General features: G+C 35.1%; 1 protein-coding gene across 2 annotated transcripts in view; it reads right to left on the bottom strand.

Moving 5' to 3' along the window:
• MICU3 (mitochondrial calcium uptake family member 3) overlaps nt 1–22,383 on the bottom strand; it is a 103,387-nt gene that overhangs the window by 3,108 nt on the left and 77,896 nt on the right. For both annotated transcript variants that reach the window (XM_044225515.1, XM_044225514.1), the window contains 6 exons: nt 19,243–19,338; nt 13,170–13,270; nt 12,512–12,683; nt 4,548–4,656; nt 2,518–2,675; nt 1,397–1,465 (listed from right to left, as the gene is read on the bottom strand). In XM_044225515.1, coding sequence (XP_044081450.1) covers nt 1,397–1,465; nt 2,518–2,675; nt 4,548–4,656; nt 12,512–12,683; nt 13,170–13,270; nt 19,243–19,338 — 705 coding nt within the window. The remainder of the gene's footprint in view (nt 1–1,396; nt 1,466–2,517; nt 2,676–4,547; nt 4,657–12,511; nt 12,684–13,169; nt 13,271–19,242; nt 19,339–22,383) is intronic.

Below are 22,383 nucleotides of genomic sequence, written 5' to 3' on the forward strand. Positions count from 1 at the left end.
AAAAGAAATGTTGTTTTTCTCTAACAGTCTATGTACTATTACATGCTTGGGAATGCTACCTAAATGAACAAATGATAGGGTTCTACTTTGTTTTAATGTTAGCTTAAGTTTTTATAGGGAATATAAAGCTCCTTCAAATAGAGACGAAGACCTGACTTCTTTGTTCACTCAGCAGTTACCACCTTAGACAGGTAAATAAGTCTACTTGCCTCTAAATATTTTAGACCCAAATGAGTTCTATAAAACATTAGATCGGAAAGCTTTGCAAAATAGTGGATACTTGGTGTGCTCTTACAGAGACAAGTAAATAGTGGCATATTAAGATCTGGTAAGTTGTAAGGGGGAAGAAACCTACTAAACCATGCTTATTGTGGTATTTCTCAAACTTATTTGACTAAGCAGCTTTTTTGTTTTTTAGAATAATACACATTGATATCCTATGGACCCACTTTGGGAAATATTGCTATACACAAATCCAAACATTTCAAGCTCAAGAGAAATAGCAAGAAATATACATTTTTGCAGGCATATATAAATGGACAAAACCTTCACTGTCCAGACCTAACTAATCAGTACCCACAATCAACCAAAAAAATTTTTTTTTCAACCAAAATTTTATAGCTACAATAGACTTTTACAAGAGAAAAGGAAAAGGAAACTTCTCATTCTGGAGATTAGCAGCAAATTTGAGTTATTTCTTCGGGTTGACACAAACTGAATGAATCTCCTGTATCTTCCTCAACTACTGCATTGTACGGTTATAGTTCAGTAACTAATAAGATGGTCTTGCCGTCTGACAGAATGAGGCTCAAATCCTAGTGGGCCACTAACTAGCAAGTAATCTTGGGTAAATTACTTACTACGTCTTTATCTTCCCTGCTGTTAAATGGGACATCTACATGAGGAACAACTCGTACAGGGCCAGGCACCTCAAATAACTCTAAAAAGTTACCTGCTATTATTGCAGCCAATGTTGGGATATGATCCTATAGAACAGTAACTGATATTCCTAAGATGCTAATGGTCCTAGATGATAAAAATCCTACGTGGATTCATTCTACTGTATCTGCTCAGATACAGAACTGTAGGCTGAATAGAAAATCTTTTCTTTCAAGATACTCCTAGAGAATTCCAGTCAGAGGAGTATTTATTCTAGTTCATTTCTGGATCACAGCTTAATAGTAGCAACCCAATGCTTTGTTGTAATGACTAATTCTTAAATACTGGTCTAAAATCATTAGAAGAATAATATGTAAATTGAATTAGTGGCCTAAAAATATAAAAACAAGTTGTAAGTCTATTTCTTTCAGCCATTTCCTGAATGTCATCATAGAAAAAGATTATTATCCTTCCTTTGTTACTGAACAAATATAGACAAACAGAGGCACTAACATACTTATCTGCTATGAAGTTCCTTCTTTAGACAGGACTTGAAAGTGGGATACTTCTGCACTGTTTTATAACCCTGTAGAACAGAGGATTAAAAAGTATGCAAATGTAAATAGAATGTTACTGGCTACAGGTATACAATAAATACATAAAGAAAAAATAAAAACACACAACATTTGAGAGAGAAATGCAGTGTCAGAGGCTTATAGGATAATTTATATTTTAATTCGATCTTGCTACTCTAAAATTTTTTAGCAAAAATATCCTTTCAGGTATTTGCACCATCAGTCACCCATGTCAACAAATGACCGCTAGGTGGCAGTTAAGTACACAGTATCTGTAGCAACAGTTTGGATTTTTAAAAAAAATCATTTAAAAAATCTTTAAAAACATGGTTTCAGATGAATCTTGATTTTTTTTGTTATATATAACTTTTTATCTTTTTATATGTATAATACTTAGGGGTATTCTTACCAAAGAGAGAAGACTGAACATTCTAGCATTAATAGAAAAATTTTTCTTTTTCCATTTGTGACACATCCACAAATATGTTAAATGTGTAAACATTTGTTGACTTATGCTATATTTCATTATTTAAAACATATTTCTGAGAAAAAAATCATTAGTAATTTTCAGTATAAGGTGTTAACAGGAAAAAAAAACAGTTGAACAGACAAAACAAAGTTTTTTTTTTTTTTACCTTGTTTTCCATTTAAAGACTTAAGAGCCTTGAATTGCTAAGTGGAAATGTCCATCATGTAAAATGAGAATCATGCTATTTCTTTGTAGAGTACCAAGTTTGAACTGCCTGTGTGCTAACTGAATCAATCAAAAAATATCTGGCAACATTTCTCCCCACAAACTGAGATGGAGACATTAAATTAATTGAATATGAAAATAAGTTACTGAAATTCAAACTGATTTATATTTTTAAAAAGCATTACCTTTTATCACCTCAAAGTGTTTTTGGAAAATAAGTATGACCTTATGTTTTTTGTTTTTAAATGAAACATTTCATGTTTATATCCTTAAAAATTTATATAAATTGTTTTTGAAACTTAGATGGAGGTTTTTTCCTTCTTCAATTTTTAAAAAGGATATCAACAGGTTTCAAATTTATTGGTTTACCCGGAATCCTCGATGGAGTCTGTCTTTCATAATTCCAATAAATTCTTTATAACTTAATTGATCATCTTTGTCAACATCAAAAATCTTGAAGACCGTGTTCACTAAATGTGGTGAAAGTTTGAGGCCAGTAGCTACATAGACTGCACGCTTAAATTCATCTAGATAAATATTACAGAAAAGAAGTAAATAAATAGTTAACATTATTTTTATAATGTGTTAATTGCTAAAAAGGTTATAAAAGAAGTTTTTCTAAACATGGGTGATGACCTTAGGTAACACATGAATCTTCATTAATCATGCTATCTTTCAGGAACAGAAAATTTTTGTGGTCTGAATTAAAAGGACCAAGAAGTAGCTGTACCTTAGGTTAATAAATGTATTCATAGTCAGTGGATGTTTAATGAGCATCTACTATCAGTGACAGACACTTTAGAAATTAAGAGAATAAGTTATCAAGAAACTTAGAGTTCAGATGGGCGATGAGACACCTGCCCAAATAACCACAACACAAGACCACACAAATATTAACGAAGTGTATGAGAATTTGGACCTGAGTGATCACTTCTGTCTGTGGTGTAGAGTCGTAGGGAAGGGGAGAGAAGAGCGGTGATTAGGAAAGTGTGCGATTTGTATGGGAGCTGAGCAATGAGGGATGGATGGGGTCAGCTTGTGGAACTGAAGAGTTTCCATAGCAGGCATGTCACAGGAGAGGTCTGTGTCTTAGGAAGATTATTCTATGAGTTGTCTAGGAAACATGAGAGAGGAAAATGGATAATGGCAGGAATACCACAGAGGTGGCTACTGTAACAGTCCTTTTGACAAGTTAAAATCTGAATGAAAGTGCTGGTAGTCACAACAGCAAAGAAAGATATATTTATTCCTACACATGCAAGAGCACACATTTGATTTCCTTCATTCCTAGTAACATAAAGTAAAAGAGTGACTCTCCATTCTGAATCAGGTAAGAGATGCTGACTTGTTTTTCTTCTCAAGGTTGACTGCTCGGTTTATCCTGGCAGTAAATGCTGGTCTGTGAAAGCGGGGCTCCCAAAGTTTTGGTGTGAAAACACTAAAGTAGGTTGGGTTGAGAGGATGCCTTATTTGAACATCTGTACTAGGCAAAGGATGGGACAGGAATAATTTTCGGATTTCTCTAACTCACTCATTCATGAATAAAGCCAAGTGAGGGATTCAGTATCTATGTGTTGGGGACAGAGATAATTTATTAGCACTTAGGGGCTATGGTTTGGCTTCACTCCAGCACTTGGGAATAACAGTACTGTCCTCTGAGATTTAAACTTAGGAATTAGCACTTACTAGATTATAACAGACACAGGTAAAATTACCTCAAAGACATATAAACAGAAAATCCTCATGTAGCAAGAGTATTAAAAAAGGACATGGTCCATGAAGGAAGGGAAAGTGGTCACAGCCACAGAGTCCCAGAAAAAGGACTGGACTTGTTAGTCTGTCTATAGGGCAAGAATGAGTTCATTGTGAGGACGACAGCATTCTGAATTCTATGACAGCTGTATTTCTTTGTAAATTAAGCAAAGTCAACATTCGATTTTATATATTATTCCTAAAACTTGATTAATGTATGTCTACAGCAGAGGGAACTCTGGGGGCAACAATCAGGTTTCTGAGTCAGCAGAGATTGCGGATAAAATCAGAAATATAAATCTCATCCTGTGATGATGTTTGGGCATGGCCCAGGGGCTCTTTTATAAGTGGACACATATCCCTCAATGTTAACAGTGGCCATGAGGTTTCTTCCTCTTTGGATCTTCATAAGCATCATTAGCTCTTCCCCATAATAGGAAATGAAGACTGGTAATAAGGTTAATGGAAAAATTTAGCAAATTTCGCTAAACTCTGCATGGGGAAAATAGATTTCCCTTCGAAATATATATCACACTTTCAGGCAACTTGATGGCTAATATGAAATGTCTCATTAATTTGTTGTCAAAGTCCCTAGAAACAACATAGGATTATTTTTTGCTTTTAAGTTTTGAAAGATGATTACATACCTTGCCCTATAGAACGACTTGCAAAATTATACATATTCAAGGCTATTGCAAAGTCTTCCAAGTTGTTCAAAAACTGGAAAAATGACCTGAATTCGTCAAACGTGATGCCCTATATTGAGAGAATATATGTAAATATATTTAGTTTTGCCAAACTTATTACAGTAAATATCCATACTTACTGGATATGCAAGGCCTCACTTGCAGCCTCTTTTTACTTAGAAGGAGAATTCTCACTGTCTTTTCTCTTCACAATTTGCTTTCTCTTTCCTTATAGTCATTTACAGACACTCCAACCCTGGGTTCTGCTTTGTGACCCGATCCCACCTGCCGTGTGTTCCAGCTCGGGGGACGGAGCCAGAACGGGTCTGTCTTGATGTGGAGAGCTTGTTGCTAGGGACACTGGTCACTGTTCTGGTTCTGTGTCAGTTTATGCTGTGACCAGCTGCCACAGCAATTTTTAAGCAAAAGTAGAAACAAAAATGTCAATACTTTAAGAAAACGGAAGATTAAAAAGCAAATCAAGGAATGACAGAATAGAATGTTCGCCATCTGAATCTTTATAGATTTTTCAAAATAGTGTCCTCATGTATGGAAAAGACAAGTCAAATACAAAGCCATACGGTAATTCTTCTGTGTAGATTAAACTCTTTGTGTTTGGAAATATAGAACTGTAAACTGACAAACAGGCCTTCATCTTGATGGAGATAACTTAAAGCAATCCGTTCTTAACAGCAGTGCAGGAAAGACAGTGTCAAAGAGAGGGGGGATGGACATTTCTTCCTCCTCTCTACCCTAACCACCAGAATCACTTTTGTAATTAATCATTTGGATTTGAATGGAATGTGTCCTGTTAGAAGGGGAGTGAAAATAAGTAACTTACATTTTAACAAAAACAAAACGATGATAACTGAAAAATTTAAAGCATCAAAGAGACATGAAACTGAGAATTCAGAAATAAACCCACATACCTATGATAGACTGATTTTCAAGGCTATTTACTGGACAAAGAATATCTTTAACATCTCTTTAAAAAAAGGTGTTGGACAACTGTATATCTACATGTAGATGAAAGGTGTCGAAATTTTATTTCATTCCATATACAAAAATTAACGCAAAATGGATCAAAGACCTAAAGTTAATAGCTAAAATTGTAAAAAAAAAAACAAAAAACAACAACCAAAAAACCTTACAAAAACCAGAAATGAAAATTTCATGACCTTGGAATTGGACAATGGTTTCTCCCTTTTTTCTTCAACATTTGTTTTTTTTTAACATTGTTTATTTTCAAAGTGGAAGGGATGTTGTATCTCCTACTTGGTAATGGTTTCTTAAATATGACACCCAAAGTATGAGCAACAAAACTAAAAATAGATAAATGAGACTTTGTCAAAAGTAAACATTTTTGGGTATTAAAGGATATTATCAAGAAAAGTAAAAAGACAACCCACAGAATGGGAGAAAATATTTGCAAACCATATATCTGATAGGATTCTAGTATCCAGAACATCTAAAGAACTGTTAAAAATCAACATAAAGACAACATGAAGAAAACATGGGCAAAAGACTTGAATAGATATTACTCCAAAGAAAATATACAAATGGCCACCAACCACAGGAACAGATATTCAATATCATTATTAATTGGGGAAATGCAGACTGAAATCACAATGATCCCACTTCACATCCACTAGGATGACTAAAAATTAAAAGGCAGGCAATAACAAGCTTTATTGTAGAGAAAAGGTAGAGAAATCAGAAACTTCATACATTATTAATGGGTTAATATAGCTACTTTGAAAAGTAGCTTGGAAGTTCTTTAAAATGTTAAAAATTAAGGATGTTTTGTGACCCAGCTATTTACTCTGAAGTATATATCTCATTCTCTGACAAGTCGAAATGTATGTCCACATGAAAAAATGCAGACAAATGTTCATAACAGCATTATTTGAATAGTCAAACTGGAAACAACTCAAAAACAACTCACCATCTGACAAACAGAAGACGTGTGGTATATCTCTATAATAAAGTATTATCTGGCAATAAAAAGGAAAGAACCGCCAATATTTGCTAAAATACTGATGAACTTTGAAAAAGTTATGCTCAGCTAAAGAAGCCAAACACAAAGGATCACTAATTGTATGATTCCACTTACATGAAATAACCATTATAGACAAATCCACAGAAACAGAAAGTGGATTAGTGGTTGCCATGAGCTGAGGGGAGGTGGAATGGGAAATAACTGCTTAATGGGTTATAGGATTTCTGTTTAAGAGGATGCAAAAGTTCTGGAACTAGTACTAGTACTAGTGATGGTTGTGTAACATTGTGAACATAATTAACACCACCAAATTTTACTCTTTAAAACAGTTAAAATGGTAAATTTTATGTTACGTATATTTTACAATTAAAAACTTACATCTACTACTGAAATATGTCATTCAGGATAGGAACAAGTGAATATAAGTGCACTAGGACTGAACTGTGGCAAGGCGTAAGAGAACAAAACTGCGATAGTAGATAAGACATAATTCAGTAAAAAGACAAACTAGAAAATGCTGTGGATATCAAATTGCTACCAATTTGTGTGCTTGTTTGTCTTTGGTGGAGGTGCAGAGGCCTAAAATATGAGGAGACTAGGAAGAGACTAGGGGAGCCGTGCCACGGAAAACGACAGGACAAGGCCTAAAGAATCAATCCCTCTACTGAAACGACCATTAGCTAGGAAGGACTGACAGAACCAAATTTTTTGAAACTCTGGAATCTAACCCAAAGTTTAGAGCAAGGAGGGGAATGGTTAATAAAGAGACGGGTTGCTGAAATTCAGTGTGAGAGCTTTGTGGTGTTTCTATCTACTGAACTACCATTTTTATCTTTCAGATCTGTGGCAGCAACTTTAGGGTAGAGGCGGATGTGCCTGGTGTGGCTTCCTGGTGCCAGGGGGCGAATACGGACCTTGTTATCAAAATATTGTGGTATGTGATTTGACTTGTCGGGTAGTTCCCAGAAGGAGTAGCACAGAGGCTGACTTTTTATTTGCTCCCTCCATCTTGGACTGGTTTGGCTTTCCTAGTGGTAGATACTATCAAAATGTATAAGGATATGCACACTCTGTGCCTGTTTGAGGCAAGGGATGACGGATGGGACACGCGGCAGACAGAATCCAAAAACCTGGCAAAGAGAAGCCTGAGGAGAATGGTTATTGGAATAGAGGCTCGGAGGGCCATTGTAAATACGTAGGAAGTTAAACAGGCCCAGGAACCGAAACCATTTTGGAATAAGCAGAAAATTTAAACTTGGAAATTTACTGGGTGAATGACCCAAGGTAAGTCCCTTAACTCTTTCTGAATAACAGTTTCTTTAAAGCTTAATAATAAATTTTACTACTTTCTTGTACATTACATGGTTATTATGAGAAGCCCTCTTCCCTTCTGTGGTCTCTACCTACATTCTCTCCTAGGTAAGTTCAGCTGGTCCCATGGCATTTACAGTTTTTAAAAATTATTTTATATGGCACTAAATTCATCTGTTCAAAATTCAAAAGGGACAAAAGTGTGTACAATGCAAAATCTCCCTCCCTCCTACCCACCCTTGTTCCTTAGGCATGCAGTTTCTTTCCTTGGAGAAACCACTGTCTTTAGTTATGTGGGTCCTTCCAGAATTAGCATAGGCTATCTTTTTAAACAATGGTAGTATACTATACACATTGTTTGAAACTGTGCTCTTTTTCACTTGTTGTGTCTTAGAAATCATTCTATAGTAGTGTACAAAGAATCTTCATCTTTTTTCAGGAATACCTTTTCCATTCTATAGATACATCATAATTTATTTAACTACTGATTTACTGAAAGACATTTACATAGCTTCCAATCTTTTGCTATTACAAACAACACTCTAATAAAGAACACTGTATATCTGTCGTTTCATATGAGTGAATACCTATGCAGGTAAAATTCACAAAACCAGAAGAAAAGTTTTAAGTTCTACTTTAAATACTATCAATTCATTCAATAGGTGTTCTACGTACTGGGATATTTGAGTGAATAAAAAAGATAAAATATCAGCATTACATTCTGGTTGGGGAGACAAATAATTAAATTTAATTATCATTTATCCAGATTAATAATAAAAAATAAAGACACAAACTAAACCTCTATTATAGTATACTATATAATATAGTATATTATACTATAATACAGTATATTAGAAGAGGATAATGCTATGGAATAAAACAAATAAGGGAAGAGGAATAGGAATAGGAAGGCCAAGGGAGAGGGTTGTAATTTATATAATAGATTATTACTTATATAATAGGCTATATATCGTTTATATAATAGGTGATTAATTATACAACAGACTGGAAGGGTAGGCCTCATTGAGAAATAACACAGTAAGCCATGTGGATATCTGAGAGAAGAGCATTCTGGGCAGAAACAAGAACGAGGCAGAAGATTGCCTGGTGTTGAGAAGAAGTAAAGCTGTCAGTGTGACCGAAGCAAAAGGAGCAAGGCGGGGAATGGGAGGAAACGAGGGGACAGCTGTGTGGGCCTTGTAGACCACTGTAAGGATTTAAGCTCTTTCTTTGGGTAAAAATGGGGAGTTAATAAGATCTGAATCATGGTATAAGTCATTTCCCTAATTGCCAAATGGAGAAGAAACTGTAGGGGAGCAGAGTTAGAAGCAGAGAGATGATTTAGGAGGCAACTGCAATAATTCAGACAAGAGAGATGGCGACGAGGCTAGTAGCAGCGGAGGTGGCAAGCGTGGCCAAATTCTGATGGAGGCAGTGTCACGGGGATCTGTTGAGGGGTCGTATGTGAAAGGAAGGAGTCCCAAAGTTTGGCTAGAACAACTAGAGAAAACAGAGTTTCCATTAACTTAAACAGTAAAGACGGTGTAGGGAAATTTGGGGGATGATCAGGAGTTTTCATCTTGCAACTATTAAGCCTGAGGTGTCTACTGGATACCCAAGTGGAGATGCTGAGTAGGTGGTACAATGTTAAAGTCTGAAATTCAGGGGAGATGTTTAAGCTGGAGACACAATTTGGAAGTCTATACACTAATGATTACCCAAAGTAGTCCTGATGGCACCCCTAAATTCCGGAGACATATATCCAACTGCCTGCGTAATTTCTTCATTTAGATACCTCACAGGAATCTCAAACTTAAGCTGTCCAAAATGAAACTGTCCATTCTTTCCTAACCCCAAACTTGCAGTCTTGCTTATTAGCTCAGTGAATGGCACCACTGTTTCACAGTGTGGTTCAGGCCCAAACCCTGGGAATTCTTGATTCCTCTTTTCCCTTCACACTGAAATCTAATCCAGCAGCCAGTTCGGCCAACTCTACTCTTTAAATGACCCAATATCTGACCACCTTTCCCTACGTTCACCCTGGTGCAAGCTATGCTGGTCTCTTCCCTGCACTCCTGTGGCAACATCCTAACTTGTCTCTTTTTTTCAAAGGTGGGCCAGCTAAAGTCTATTCTCAGCTGACCAGCCATGATGCTCTTTGAAACATGAATCAGATCATGTCTGGCACATGGGTCAGATCATACTTGGGTATCACAGTGGACAGTTAATACTTGCTGCAAAAATACTTGATGGATGAATGTACATTCACTGTGTTCTACACCAAGGTTAGCACACTTTCTCTCTAAAAGGTCTGGGGCTAAATATTTTCATTTATGTAGGAAAGATGGTCTGTGTTGTACCTGTTCTCCTGAGGCACAATACCATTCACAGACTGTACATTCAAAGAATGAGTGGGACTATGCTCCAATTAAACATTATTTACAAAAATAGGAGGTGGGTAGCTTGCTGATTCCCGCTTCAAAGTTTAAACACTACAGTAGCTTCCCATCACTCTTAGAATCACTATTAGAATAAAATCTGAATTCCTTACCTTGGCCCACAGGGTCCTGTAAGATCTAACTCATATCTGTCTTTTCTTCATCTCCTACTATTTTCCTATTGACTTATTTTTTACCCTTTTTTGGAATTTCTCAAATAAACTCAGCTTTTTCTGTCTCCAAGCCCTTGGTATTTGCTGTTCCCTCTCCCTGGAATGTTCTTCATCTAGATTTTTGCATAGGTCATTCCTCACCGTCTTTTCTCAAAAGCTACCTGTTCAGACAATGTTTCCCTGACAGTCCAGCTTCCTTTCCAGTCCCCGTGACTTTTGTTTCTCTTCATAATATTTATCATTATCTGAAAATATTTATTTATTTTTTGTTTACTTGTTGTCTGTCCACTAAGAAGTAATTCTTCGAGACAAGGATTTTGCTTATCTTGTCACTTTATCTACAGTAACTAGACTAAGGTCTTGTAAATGGCAGATGCCTAGTATCTATCTGCTAGATGCATGAATGGAAATGAAAGGATTTTAGAAAATGTAAAGTGCCATCCAAGTAGCTATACTTATTATTGTTTTTGGAGAGGGAAGATGAAGCGAAAGCAAGGGAAAGATATGAGCAGGATGTTGGAGGAAGATCACTGGCTTACAGTCGTGGGTTTGATTCCTTGAGCAAGTGTCTACGTATCTGAGGTACTCCGCTTCCCTTTACCTAAAAGAAAGATGCCAACGTCTGGAAGTAGGTTTTAAGGATTGATGAGTTAATACCAAAACAAACAAACAAAAATCACTAGAGTTGATGCTAGTTCATTCACCAAGTTTTCCTTTTTTTAACTGTAATGATGTGTAGTGCTTAAGATACTTCTATCAGTCATATGTTTTCAGAAACTAAATTTAACCTAAAAGAAAAGTTTATATATAAAGGTTTATATATATATATTACACACATGTATATACATGTATATATACACATTACACATGTAGTAGTAAAATCTAAAAGAAAGGTATATATATAAATAAAGAAAACTTTATTTTCAAATAATTTTAGATATTAAAAATAGTTGCAAAAATAGTACACAGAATTCCCATACACTCTTCACCCTGGAACTGAACTTTCTGAGTTACAGATTTCTGTGTTTCCATTTGTTAAAAGAAAAAGAAAAGCAGATTCATTCAGGCCCTAAATAATATCCTAGCAGCTTGGCAAAGTAGTACAATTTCTAATATTTATTTTTAGGAAAGTATCTATGAATTGAAAAAAAAGTTCAGCTTATCATGTAAAACAGATAAAAGTCCCCTGAGAGAGATTATGTAAACCAATGGCCAAATGCATCAGGTCTTTTCTTCTCATTCGTTAGGGGACCTGGGGAATTGTTAGCACTGCTACAGTGTATCCATTTTAAACAAAGTCAAACTATTTGCAAGTTTCTCTTGGATAGATTAACTTGATCCTTCTCTAAACACAAACAGAAGGCAATATATCCCAAACATCGCATGCTTGAAGGGGAACTTGTGACACCAGTTCTATTTAGTTGCAATGATGCATTCAGAGACCACTAGGTAATGCAACTGCTCAGAATTGCTGACAACACATTTGCTGCTAAACAAATAGACAATCAGTTGTCCCGGGTTCTTAACCATTCAAGCCATCCAAACTCTTTGAAAACCCTCACTTCACTTGCTGATAAGATCACTCACTCATCAATGGCTGTCTTTAAATGACCTTTTATTAAGGATAGTACAGAATAAAGTGTGACTGAAATGATGTCAATGTAAACTTTTATATGAGGGGATGTTTATGTAGTAGTCAAAGCATGTATCTCAGCAGAATTCTCTTCAAAAATGATATTCATAATTTGAATGTAACTGCTAATAACCTTAAAAGTTTTTCAGCTTATCTAAGAAAAAAATAGATCTCTACCCAGCATTTTACATTAATCAATTTTTAAAATTTAGCCAGCGCACCTAGGTCATTGATGAAACAAGAATGAAATATATCCAAGATATCTACTCATCAGGGAGGAGAAAAAAAACTAAGAAACAACATGTTCTATAGACCTATGTAATTATAAGATAATACCATATGTAATAAAATAGATATGAGAGATTAGATACCTTTTCTTCAGGTATACTATAACGCACATTTTCCAAAAATACTGCTGTATTTTCCACATTTGTATATCGTAAAAGAATATGAGCAAAATCTTCTTCACTGATAGTGTTCATCCCATTAGAGTAAGAAAGGAATTCTATTTCTAGGACTTCTGTCTGTAGGTTATCCATGAATCTATGACAAAAATATAGAAAGAATGAATAAGATAAATGAAGAGTGATGACAACAGATGATACTTAGCCTCTCAGGGCTCTGGCTTCCTCATCTGTAAAATGGGGGAAACAAAAACACCTTGCAGGGTAGTGATGAGACTTAAAAGAATAGTGTGGTGCCTTGTGTTTATTACAGAGAACACTATGTCCATGCTCATCACTGTGGCTTACTGCGACAAAGGAGTTGGTAATATACTTCCTTAGGAATATATAGGTATATACAGGAAATAATCAATCTCAATATCAGGCATTTCGCATCATTCAGTAACTTCCTATTACACTCATCAACTAGTATATACGTACTGATGAAAGTGCTTGTTTGTTAGAGTATCTTCAGCTAGGATGGAATCAGTGAAGAGATGAGTATTTCTGAAACAGATGATTCCTAAAGACCTTTCTCAACTTAGCATGTTAACATTTTTGAAAACAAACATAAAATTAAGCTCACCTATAAAAATCTTCAAAGTTGAGTTCAGCTTTTCCTTTCTTTCCAAAAAAGTGTACAAGAAGTGTAGTATCTGTTACTAAACTTGTAATGTCATCAGCACGCTTAAAAAATCACAATTTAAAGGTTAGCTGCAGTAAACAACAGGGATACCCAATATCCCTCAAAGAATTTTATCAACATATAAATACCAAGAACATGAATATATTAACATTAGAATGAAAAGCATAAGACCGTATTAATAAATGCCATTACTGTTAAAATGAAGTTCAATGTTTGAAAATAGAAATATGACTGAAATTGATCTTTATCCTAAAAAACTTTAAAGATATGACTATATTTTAGGAAGTTTTCAACCTCAAATTGTACATATAGAATACTTGTTTTAAATTATCTAAAATTGTTGAAATCTTTTAGTAATCACCTAAATATTTTATTTTTAAGTCCTTTAGTTTGGATTTTCGTAACCTAAAAAAATCAGTTTTTTAAAAGGATGTTCAAAAGTGGTAAATTCTTCAGGTATATGAAATATATGGGGCTGACAAAAGAATGGTCTTAATCTTCACAAAATAGTTTCCTCTGAGTATGATACTTTCCTACTAAATTCCTTATTTATGATACTTTAAATAGAACTACTATATTTTGGAAGAGAAATTATAGTACTATTATTTTGGAATTTACATAATCTATAATTTTTTTAAAGAAAATTCTTAAAATTATTTTTTGAATGGATAAGAGATTAATTCCAGAGGACTTTTTCCTTCAAGTTCCAACAAGGGTATTCTTAAAATCACTTTAGTCTAGTCCTTACAATGCTTAATGGTCTATGAAAATAGTCCTTTCCTTTAATGTGACTATATCGATTTCCTTTTCTTTTTCCTCCCTCTCCTTCCATTCCCTTCTCTTCCTCCTCTTCTTTCCTCATTTCCTTCCTCACTTGGCCTTCCTTCCTCACTTGACCATTAACTCATATCTCATTATATACATTATAACTCATTATAAACTCTGGTGCAAAAATCATACAATTCAAATGATTTTAACTCTCCCATATATAATCCTGGGAAATGTAAGAAAAAAAAAGAGCTAAATTATAACTAACATTTTCTGTATTTAAAAAGTATTAGCTGTAAATGTCCATCCAGAGGTATATATCTGAAATATTACTTCTTGGCCAGGATTCTGTTTCATAGAAAACACAAGAAATAAAAAGTATATACTTCTCTACAAAGGATAAGTTGTGTTATTTTACCCATCTTCCACATACTAACTTTCGGTAATCTTTTTGATTCCTTATAAACTCTCTTCCCAATATTTCATAAAGACAGATATTTTATCCTTCATAAACTTTTGTTGGATCTTTATTTCCCTTCTCCCTAGACCAAATATTAATGTCTAATGACAAGTTTGGCATTATAAGGACTACGTCTTGTGACTGGTCTTTTCCCCTCCTACGTTCCTTTTAATCCCTGTTTTTAAGTGGTCTCTTTGCTACTTTGATTACTCGGGTCTCTCTCAAAACCTCCAGCATGTACGGTATCTTCTACTAGAACTTGTAATTACTGAAATTCCTTAGTAAATTCTGTAGTCTTACTTAAGTTTTTTGGGAGGTTGGATTTTCCTAAGTAATCTCTAGCCTATAACATCCTTAAAATTGGTTTGAAAGAGCTCTACTTGGTTTAGTTTGCTGACAACTCCCAAGTATTTTCAGGAGTTGGAATAACTTAGAAGTTCATATATATATTCCCTATAAAATCTCCAACTTCTTCAAAGATCTGATTGCCAAGGAGAAAATAACACAACCTGGAAGCCAGGTGTCACATATTATCTTTTAAATATGCCTTCCTGAACAAGCTTATAATGGATGTTGAGTAATACCAGTGGTACCAGCCTTTCAGGGCTCTGTGTGTGACAAGAGAGACTAGGATAATTTTCAGTAGTGCTCAGAAGGCACTATTACTTTCACCAGTAGCTTTATGTTGAGGAGGCAGACTGCTGTAAGGAGAGGATTTAACATCAGAAGACCTGAGTTCGTGGAATTTTTTTACCTTTAGCTTCCTTATCTGTAAAATAGGCATAAACCTATTAATTTTGAAGATAATAATTTTGAAGATAAAATTAGAGTATGAGTGTAAATGAAGCATACAAATGTTATTATTGGCAGTCACAGGATGCTTTGGAATACAGCATTAAGACCTTTGGGGGGAAAAGGAGATATCTCATGTTAATTATAAACATTCTTTTGTGATTGTGTATGATCAAGTCTAATCCATTATTATCCATGGGATAGCTTCAGTAAGTTGGGGGAGAAATATTTGAGAAGGCATGCCTAAACGGAGCACAGGAGTGGAGGTTCTACCAAATCCGCAGCCAACAGTAGCAACTGGGGTATCCATCTGGAAGCTAGAGGGCTGGAACATTGGGGAGAGAGAGAGTTGATCAGAAGGGGGGCCATGGTGCTTTAGATAAAGTTGCTGACTTCACAGATAAGCTATGGGGTGCTGAGCGCGTAAGATGACTGAGCTCAAGAGTAAGCTTCCTGGCTTTGAATCCTGACTTTTTCCTTACTTCTTAAGTGACCTTGGGAGAAGTTAATCTCTCTGAGGGTATTATCACCCAACAATGCCTACCTTAAGTGAGGATCAGGTAACACATGTAAATCATTTAGTATTATAACTGGCATATTTTAAACACTCAACAAATATTATTACTTATTTTTGTCAAATCAATATATTTCAAGAAGCTGAAAAAAGGACCAGACAAGTCAGAGAAGATAATAATGTTGAAGCTTAATGTAAAAAAAAAAAAAAAAGTTTTACATGGTACACTTTTACTTCCTTTTTGTTAACCGGAACTACACGTTATATAGATCTGGAAAAAATACACCTTCATGAGAGGTCATAGGAACATCGAAAGTTAGTGAACTCAGCTAACATAATTATGAAATGTTTCCCCTTAGTGCTGTGATGTCTTTTACCTCAAAACCTAACACAGCAAAATGAGATGGCTTTGTTTTATACAGGTTTTCAATAATGACCTCATTCTTTCAGCTTTTCTCATGCCCACTGAGCAGAGCAGATCTTCGTTTACAGTCTTTCATCATCAAAATCTTATTAGACTTAGGTTGCACTTATCCAGATAATCCAGACCCACAGAGGCATAAGTAACAGTTTGACATTAGAGAAAAAAAATGAGAAAATGGAAATGGTGAAAACTTTTCTCCCCCATTCAATGAAACAGAGCACTGTTGGGAGTCACTGAAAACCATACCAGTGTCCTTAGTATCCTAACAGTGTTATATAACTTAAATCACAGGGGAGTTGGGACAAAAATAGAGACTTTATCCCTTTGATTCTTGTGCCCATTGTTAAAATAAAATGAATTCAGGTGTTTTCATAACAAAGCAAAGAAAAAGCCACAAAAGAATCCCCATGGTCCATTTACGTGAAAGGCCCTTATCTTTGTTGTGATAAAAATTACTTCAAATGATTTCATCAAAAATAAAATAGTTAAATAAGTTTGAATGGAATTAAAAGTATATAAAAATGTTGTGATTTTTTAAGATAACTTTCAACATATTTTTATTGATACGATGGGATAATCACATCAAGCTCTGTTCAAGGGGCAGGAGGGAGAGAAATCAAATGATTTCTAAGCTTTCTTTCTCAACAAATTTGAGTTCTGAAATACTTACATAAACAATGCTATGGTGGCATCAGTAGTAACCTATAAGGAATTTCAATGAGTTGTAACTTAATTAAAGTTAATTCTCAATTATCCTGTCTAATGTGGGAGGGTAATAAAAGATAATCCCCAAATAATTATTTTATTTTAGAACACAATAGAAGTTTTGTTTTCTTCTTCCTTCTATCAGATTTACTTTCATGATGTTTGAATGAATTCATTAATTGATTTAGTAGATTATTATTATAATGTGGATTGATTACAGCCAATGGTATGCTAGTAAATTAGATCTTTAGGGGGAAAAAAAAGCCTGATTTGTAGTGTTTGCCAGTTTCTATGGTATTAATCCTTCTATCAGGGCCACTCTTAAGTACCAACGGGATGCACAGATATTGAGGCGGGAAGAGTTGTACAGAATTAACTCTAGGAAGCCATAAAAACCAGCTCCCGCATACCTCTGACAGTTTACCTCTTCAGAAGGTCTTATGCGTACCATGTTATCTCTGAGTGTATGTAAAAGCTAACTGGTCTTCTGATATTAAACCTCCCAAGATTTGAATTAAATTCAACGTCAAATTAGTGGATTGTGTCTAATTGTGAGAATTTCTAGCAGACTGAAATTAGATTAAAGACAGGCTGGATGTTGAAGTGGACAGCCTAGGATGGAGAGAGAGCAGTGACATGACTGTTAGTTTAGGTCTCAGCTGGTTTGTAGGACTCTTGGGCCAATGTCCTCATCTGCTCTTATTTTTAGTGCCTGATAAGTGATTACAGAATTAAGTACGCCTGAAGTACCTTACATGAAACATCTATTACCACTTGCTGACTAAAAAATAGTTCAAGGGGCACCTGGGTGGCTCCATGGGTTAAAGCCTCTGCCTTTGGTTCAGGTCATGATCCCGGAGGCCTGGGATCGAGCCCCGCATCGGGCTCTCTGCTCAGAGGGAGCCTGCTTCCTCCTCTCTCTCTCTGCTGGCTTCTCTGCCTACTTGTGGTCTTTGTCAAATAAATAAAATCTTAAAAAAAAAAAAAAGGTTCAAATTTAAAAGGTAATTTTCAAAAGTTAATTACTGGTCATAATTACATTGTATTTACACATCAGAGGTAAACTGGAGAAAGGGCAAAATGCTTTGTTTTGAGATTTTAAAATTGAAAACAACTGACAAAATTAACATTTCCAAGTATCTGTCCCAGTCTAGAGGTGTCAAGTAAGTAACACTACAAACGGATAACAGAATTCACACCTGATTCCAGTTTACTTCTCAAATATTTTTAGGTGTAATTTTTAAAAAAAGTCAAACTTTAGAAAAAAGAAATGAGATGCCAGCTTTAAAGAGAAAAAGAATGAAAAGTATCTCAGTATATACTGAAAAGTTCTTTGTGGTAAGACTGATAGTAAGTTTCCTAAAAATTCATAATATCTGAAATCGTGTTTAATGTTGAAGGCATAGTCCATCTTTTAAAATGACAAATCCCTAAAGACAAAACAAAACAAAACAAAAACCCCTGAAATGAAATGACAAATGCCTAGTAAGAACAGCATGCTGAGTGGACAGGGGAGCAGCCCACCCGAGTACAGCAGTAAGGCGTATGTCTCTATGGAATTCAAAACCAATATGAGTAACTGTCGGTCTGTTCTTAATGTTCTATGTGCTGGCAACCCAGAACAACGTCAAGTTAAAATATTCCTCCCTTCCCTGATGGACTGCTCTTACCTTACTTCCCTTGCTCACACTTGGTAAACTCCACAAGAGTAATATTAGGAAATTTAATGTTTGAATCTACCATAACTCTAAAACCCTAGCTGTCTTTTACCAAGTTAAAAGCTTCAGCACTTCATGTAACATGGCAAAATTATAAGGTTAAAAGATTCAGTGAAACTGTAAAATAGTATTCTCAAGTTTCCTGAAAGTGATCCTTCTATTAAAAAGAGCAATATTTCGGGGTGCCCGGGTGGCTCAGTGGGTTAAAGCCTCTGCTTTTGGCTCAGGTCATGGTCCCAGGGTCCTGGGATCGAGTCCGACATCGGGATCTCTGCTCAGCAGGGAGCCTGCTTCCTCCTCTCTCTCTGCCTGCCTCTCTGCCTACTTGGGATCTCTGTCAAATAAATAAATAAAATCTTAAAAAAAAAAAGCGATATTCCTTTTTAGTTAAGTTGGAAAGTCATGTTTTCTACAACGAGCAAGCTGACTTAACGTAGACTGTTACAGGTCGCCTGGCAGCCCCTCCCAGCCTACTCAAATATGCCATTTACATATAGAAATTATTGCTTTACTGAAGAGAACGGAAAATATAAAATTATTTTTGGTTTCATCATTGTAACTCTAAAATGAAACGAAGACTAGTTTAACAAAACGGCAAGTAGTACAAGGTCCTGGTTGAGTTTTAATTATACCTCTGCGAGGTCTGAAAAGAGCGCTTGGCTTGTATTACGTCTCAGTGTATCCCAATAGCTTCTGGAGACAAGTTCCTCAGCCTCTGTTTTAAGTACCTGTAGAAGTTTTAAGAAGTACATCTGAAATCTAAAGAACAGTCACAAAGAATGATAATTTATACACTTTTAAGTCTCTTCTAGCCAACCTTGAAAAGAAAACACATTAGCTTACCTGTTTTGTTTTCTGCTGTGCACAACAGTATTATATTACGTTGCTGGTAAACCCAGGGTATTTTCAAGGGTGTAATGGTATATAACCACTATTTCCACGTACAATGTGGCTTTGTCAAAAAGAATCATGTTCCCCAACCCTCCCCCATGCAATCTACTGCAACATGCATAACTTCCAAGAAAGTGCAAAATAAAAATTTTATTCACACCTTATGTGAAGTAAATTCATTTGGACAGTGTTTTGGTCATTTTGTAGTGACCTATAAAAATCATGCTTCATTTAAAAATCAATTATTACTGGCCAGTGTACATCATGTCAGTGCATCAAAGAAAATGACCACATTCATATGTAGAGACATAAAATTTAAATTAATCTAAAACTTGTCAAAAAGAAATACACCAGTTTAGGCTAAACTACTCAAAGCTACTCAGAAGTTTGCTAGGTATGTCTCCTGTGAATAGATAAGGTATTTTCTAACCCTTTGCAAGGATGGAACACCAGCTTCTGTCTCAGTATTGGCTAATCTGAAGAAGGCGAGATCACAATTAAGAAGGACAGTCTAATCTTCATGTGAAAACATAGAACTACAAGCTTAATTTGGGTCTCTGTAAACAAACATAATTAAATGCAGTTTCCGTCAAGATTTATCAGGGAAGATTTCACTGGTTCTGAGGCTTTGTATTTTGGTTATTATGGGAAGAAAATGCTGAACCATGTATGGAGGAGTGAGTGTCTAATGACAAGGAGAACTTTTATTTCTGAGTGTGTTACTTTTTAAGTTTGGTGCCACTAACAGAATTATAATGTGTTCGGGAGTTATTTAAAAAAAAAACTAAGCTTTAATTCATTATTATTAATTAGAAAAACACTGCCTATTGCTCATATTTTAATAAAATCTTAATAACAAAGTATTATTTATCAGGAATCACTTATATAAACACAGACATACTTATTACCAGCAGTGTAAATGCAGCAATATGTTAGAGAATCCACTCAACGCCCCCTCTAGAAACAAAACAAGCTTGAACTAAGCAGTTTTAAGCCAAGTAAAATTAGCTGAATTTAGACCAAAGTTCATTTTTTATATAAGAATGGTAGAACCTCAATAAATGTTAGCTAGATTAAATACTCTACAAATATTATCTCAATATTTTCAATTTGGATACATTTTTTACTGTAACTGAAAAGGTCAGTATATGATGAAGAAAGGGGTTGTTAAACCTGTCCAACTAGAAAACCCCGCTGACTGCACTGCTACTGAAGGGTAAGAGGAATGACGATTCACTTTGTGAAGCAATGCCTCCTTCCCTCCTCCAACACTGGTCAACATCACCACTCACACACTCACATACGTATACACACCAACACTGATAACATCTGAAGGAGGTTCACGACATATTAAGGGATGAACTTAATATGACAAACTACATTGATATGGATCTCTATAGATAAAAATACATTTTCTGAGCTTACAAAAGAAGTAAATATATTTGGACATACTGATGATCTCTGGTGAGATTAGGATAGGTTTTATTTTCTTCTTTTTGCTTTCCTATATTTTAAAATATTTTAAGAATGTATATTTATCTATCAGGATCATATACGACTTTTTTCAATTAAAAAAGTCTTACTTAGAACATAACAGTTTAATAGTCCTTCCTGCAGAAAGCTTTCACACTCAACATTAGCCCCCCAAATTAAATTATGATAGAATATATAACTGAATTGTTACAACTGCTGATAAATGTTGCTTTATCCAGGCAGTCTGAGAAAAGGAACAATACTCTCACAGCAACTATTGTCATTCTTTGTATTCAAGGAATAAAGCTCATGTATCAGTAATTTTCTTGGCATAGTCATAGATTCCTAAATATGTATCTGTTCAGGAGCCAGTATTTAATTTTTTAATGGCTTGGATGATGAAATTGAGAGTAAAATTTCAAAACATGCAAAACTAGTAGAAAACTTTAATATCAGAAATATATAACATGATATTTAAAATAAGCTTAAAGTAGCAATGAAAATCAGAATAGATTTTACAGCAAGAAATGCAACACAAATACAAAACCAGAATATACGCCTACAGACTAAGGAAAGACAGAAGGGTCACTCACTGAGCACGTGGCGGCTATGAAATGAATACTATGAAGATCTGATATGTAAATGCAGGAAAATTTACAATGACTTCCTGAAGTCTTCTCAGGGTCTTTGATTACTATATGAGCTTTAGGCCTCTTTACTAGAATGTTAAGGTAGGTGTAGACTTTTATTAAAAAAGGTTAAAGAAGACATAAATAGTTCAGAAGAACTTCAAAAATGGATGGCACAGGCAAAATGATATCCCAAATGTACTGTATTCTGTAAGCTTGACACTTTTTTTGCCCCACCCCCACCAAAAAGAGAGATACACTACAGTAAAATTGCAGAATACCAAATGCAAACAGAATCTTAAAAGTAGTAGAAAGAAAAACAAGATTAACTATAAAATAATAATTGGACTCAGAGCTGACCTTTCAATTTCAATAATAGGAGCCAGGAGCCTGGAGTGATATAATTTGCTCAGAATAAATGTCAACCTACAATTATAAATATAGTAAAATTATCTTCCCAAATAAAAGCACAGACAAAAAAAGATTAAAAAAATGAATTCATAGAAACAGAACAGATTGGTAGTTGCTAGAGGCAGGTGGGAAGGGGGTGGATGAAGACGGTTAAAAGGTACAAACTTCTAGTTGTAAGATAAATAAGTCCTGGGGATGTAAGGTACAGCAGGTGACTATGGTTAACGATACTGGATACTGGAAGTTGCTAAGAGAGTAGATCTTGAAAGTACTCATCATGAGAAAAACAATTTGTAACTATCTGAGGTGACAGAGGTCAACTAAACTTATTGTGAAAATCACTCTGCGATTATACACCTTAATTCGATA

The sequence above is a fragment of the Neovison vison genome, chromosome 11 (genome assembly GCF_020171115.1).
Source record: "Neovison vison isolate M4711 chromosome 11, ASM_NN_V1, whole genome shotgun sequence".
In the NCBI taxonomy this organism is placed as follows: domain Eukaryota; kingdom Metazoa; phylum Chordata; class Mammalia; order Carnivora; family Mustelidae; genus Neogale; species Neogale vison.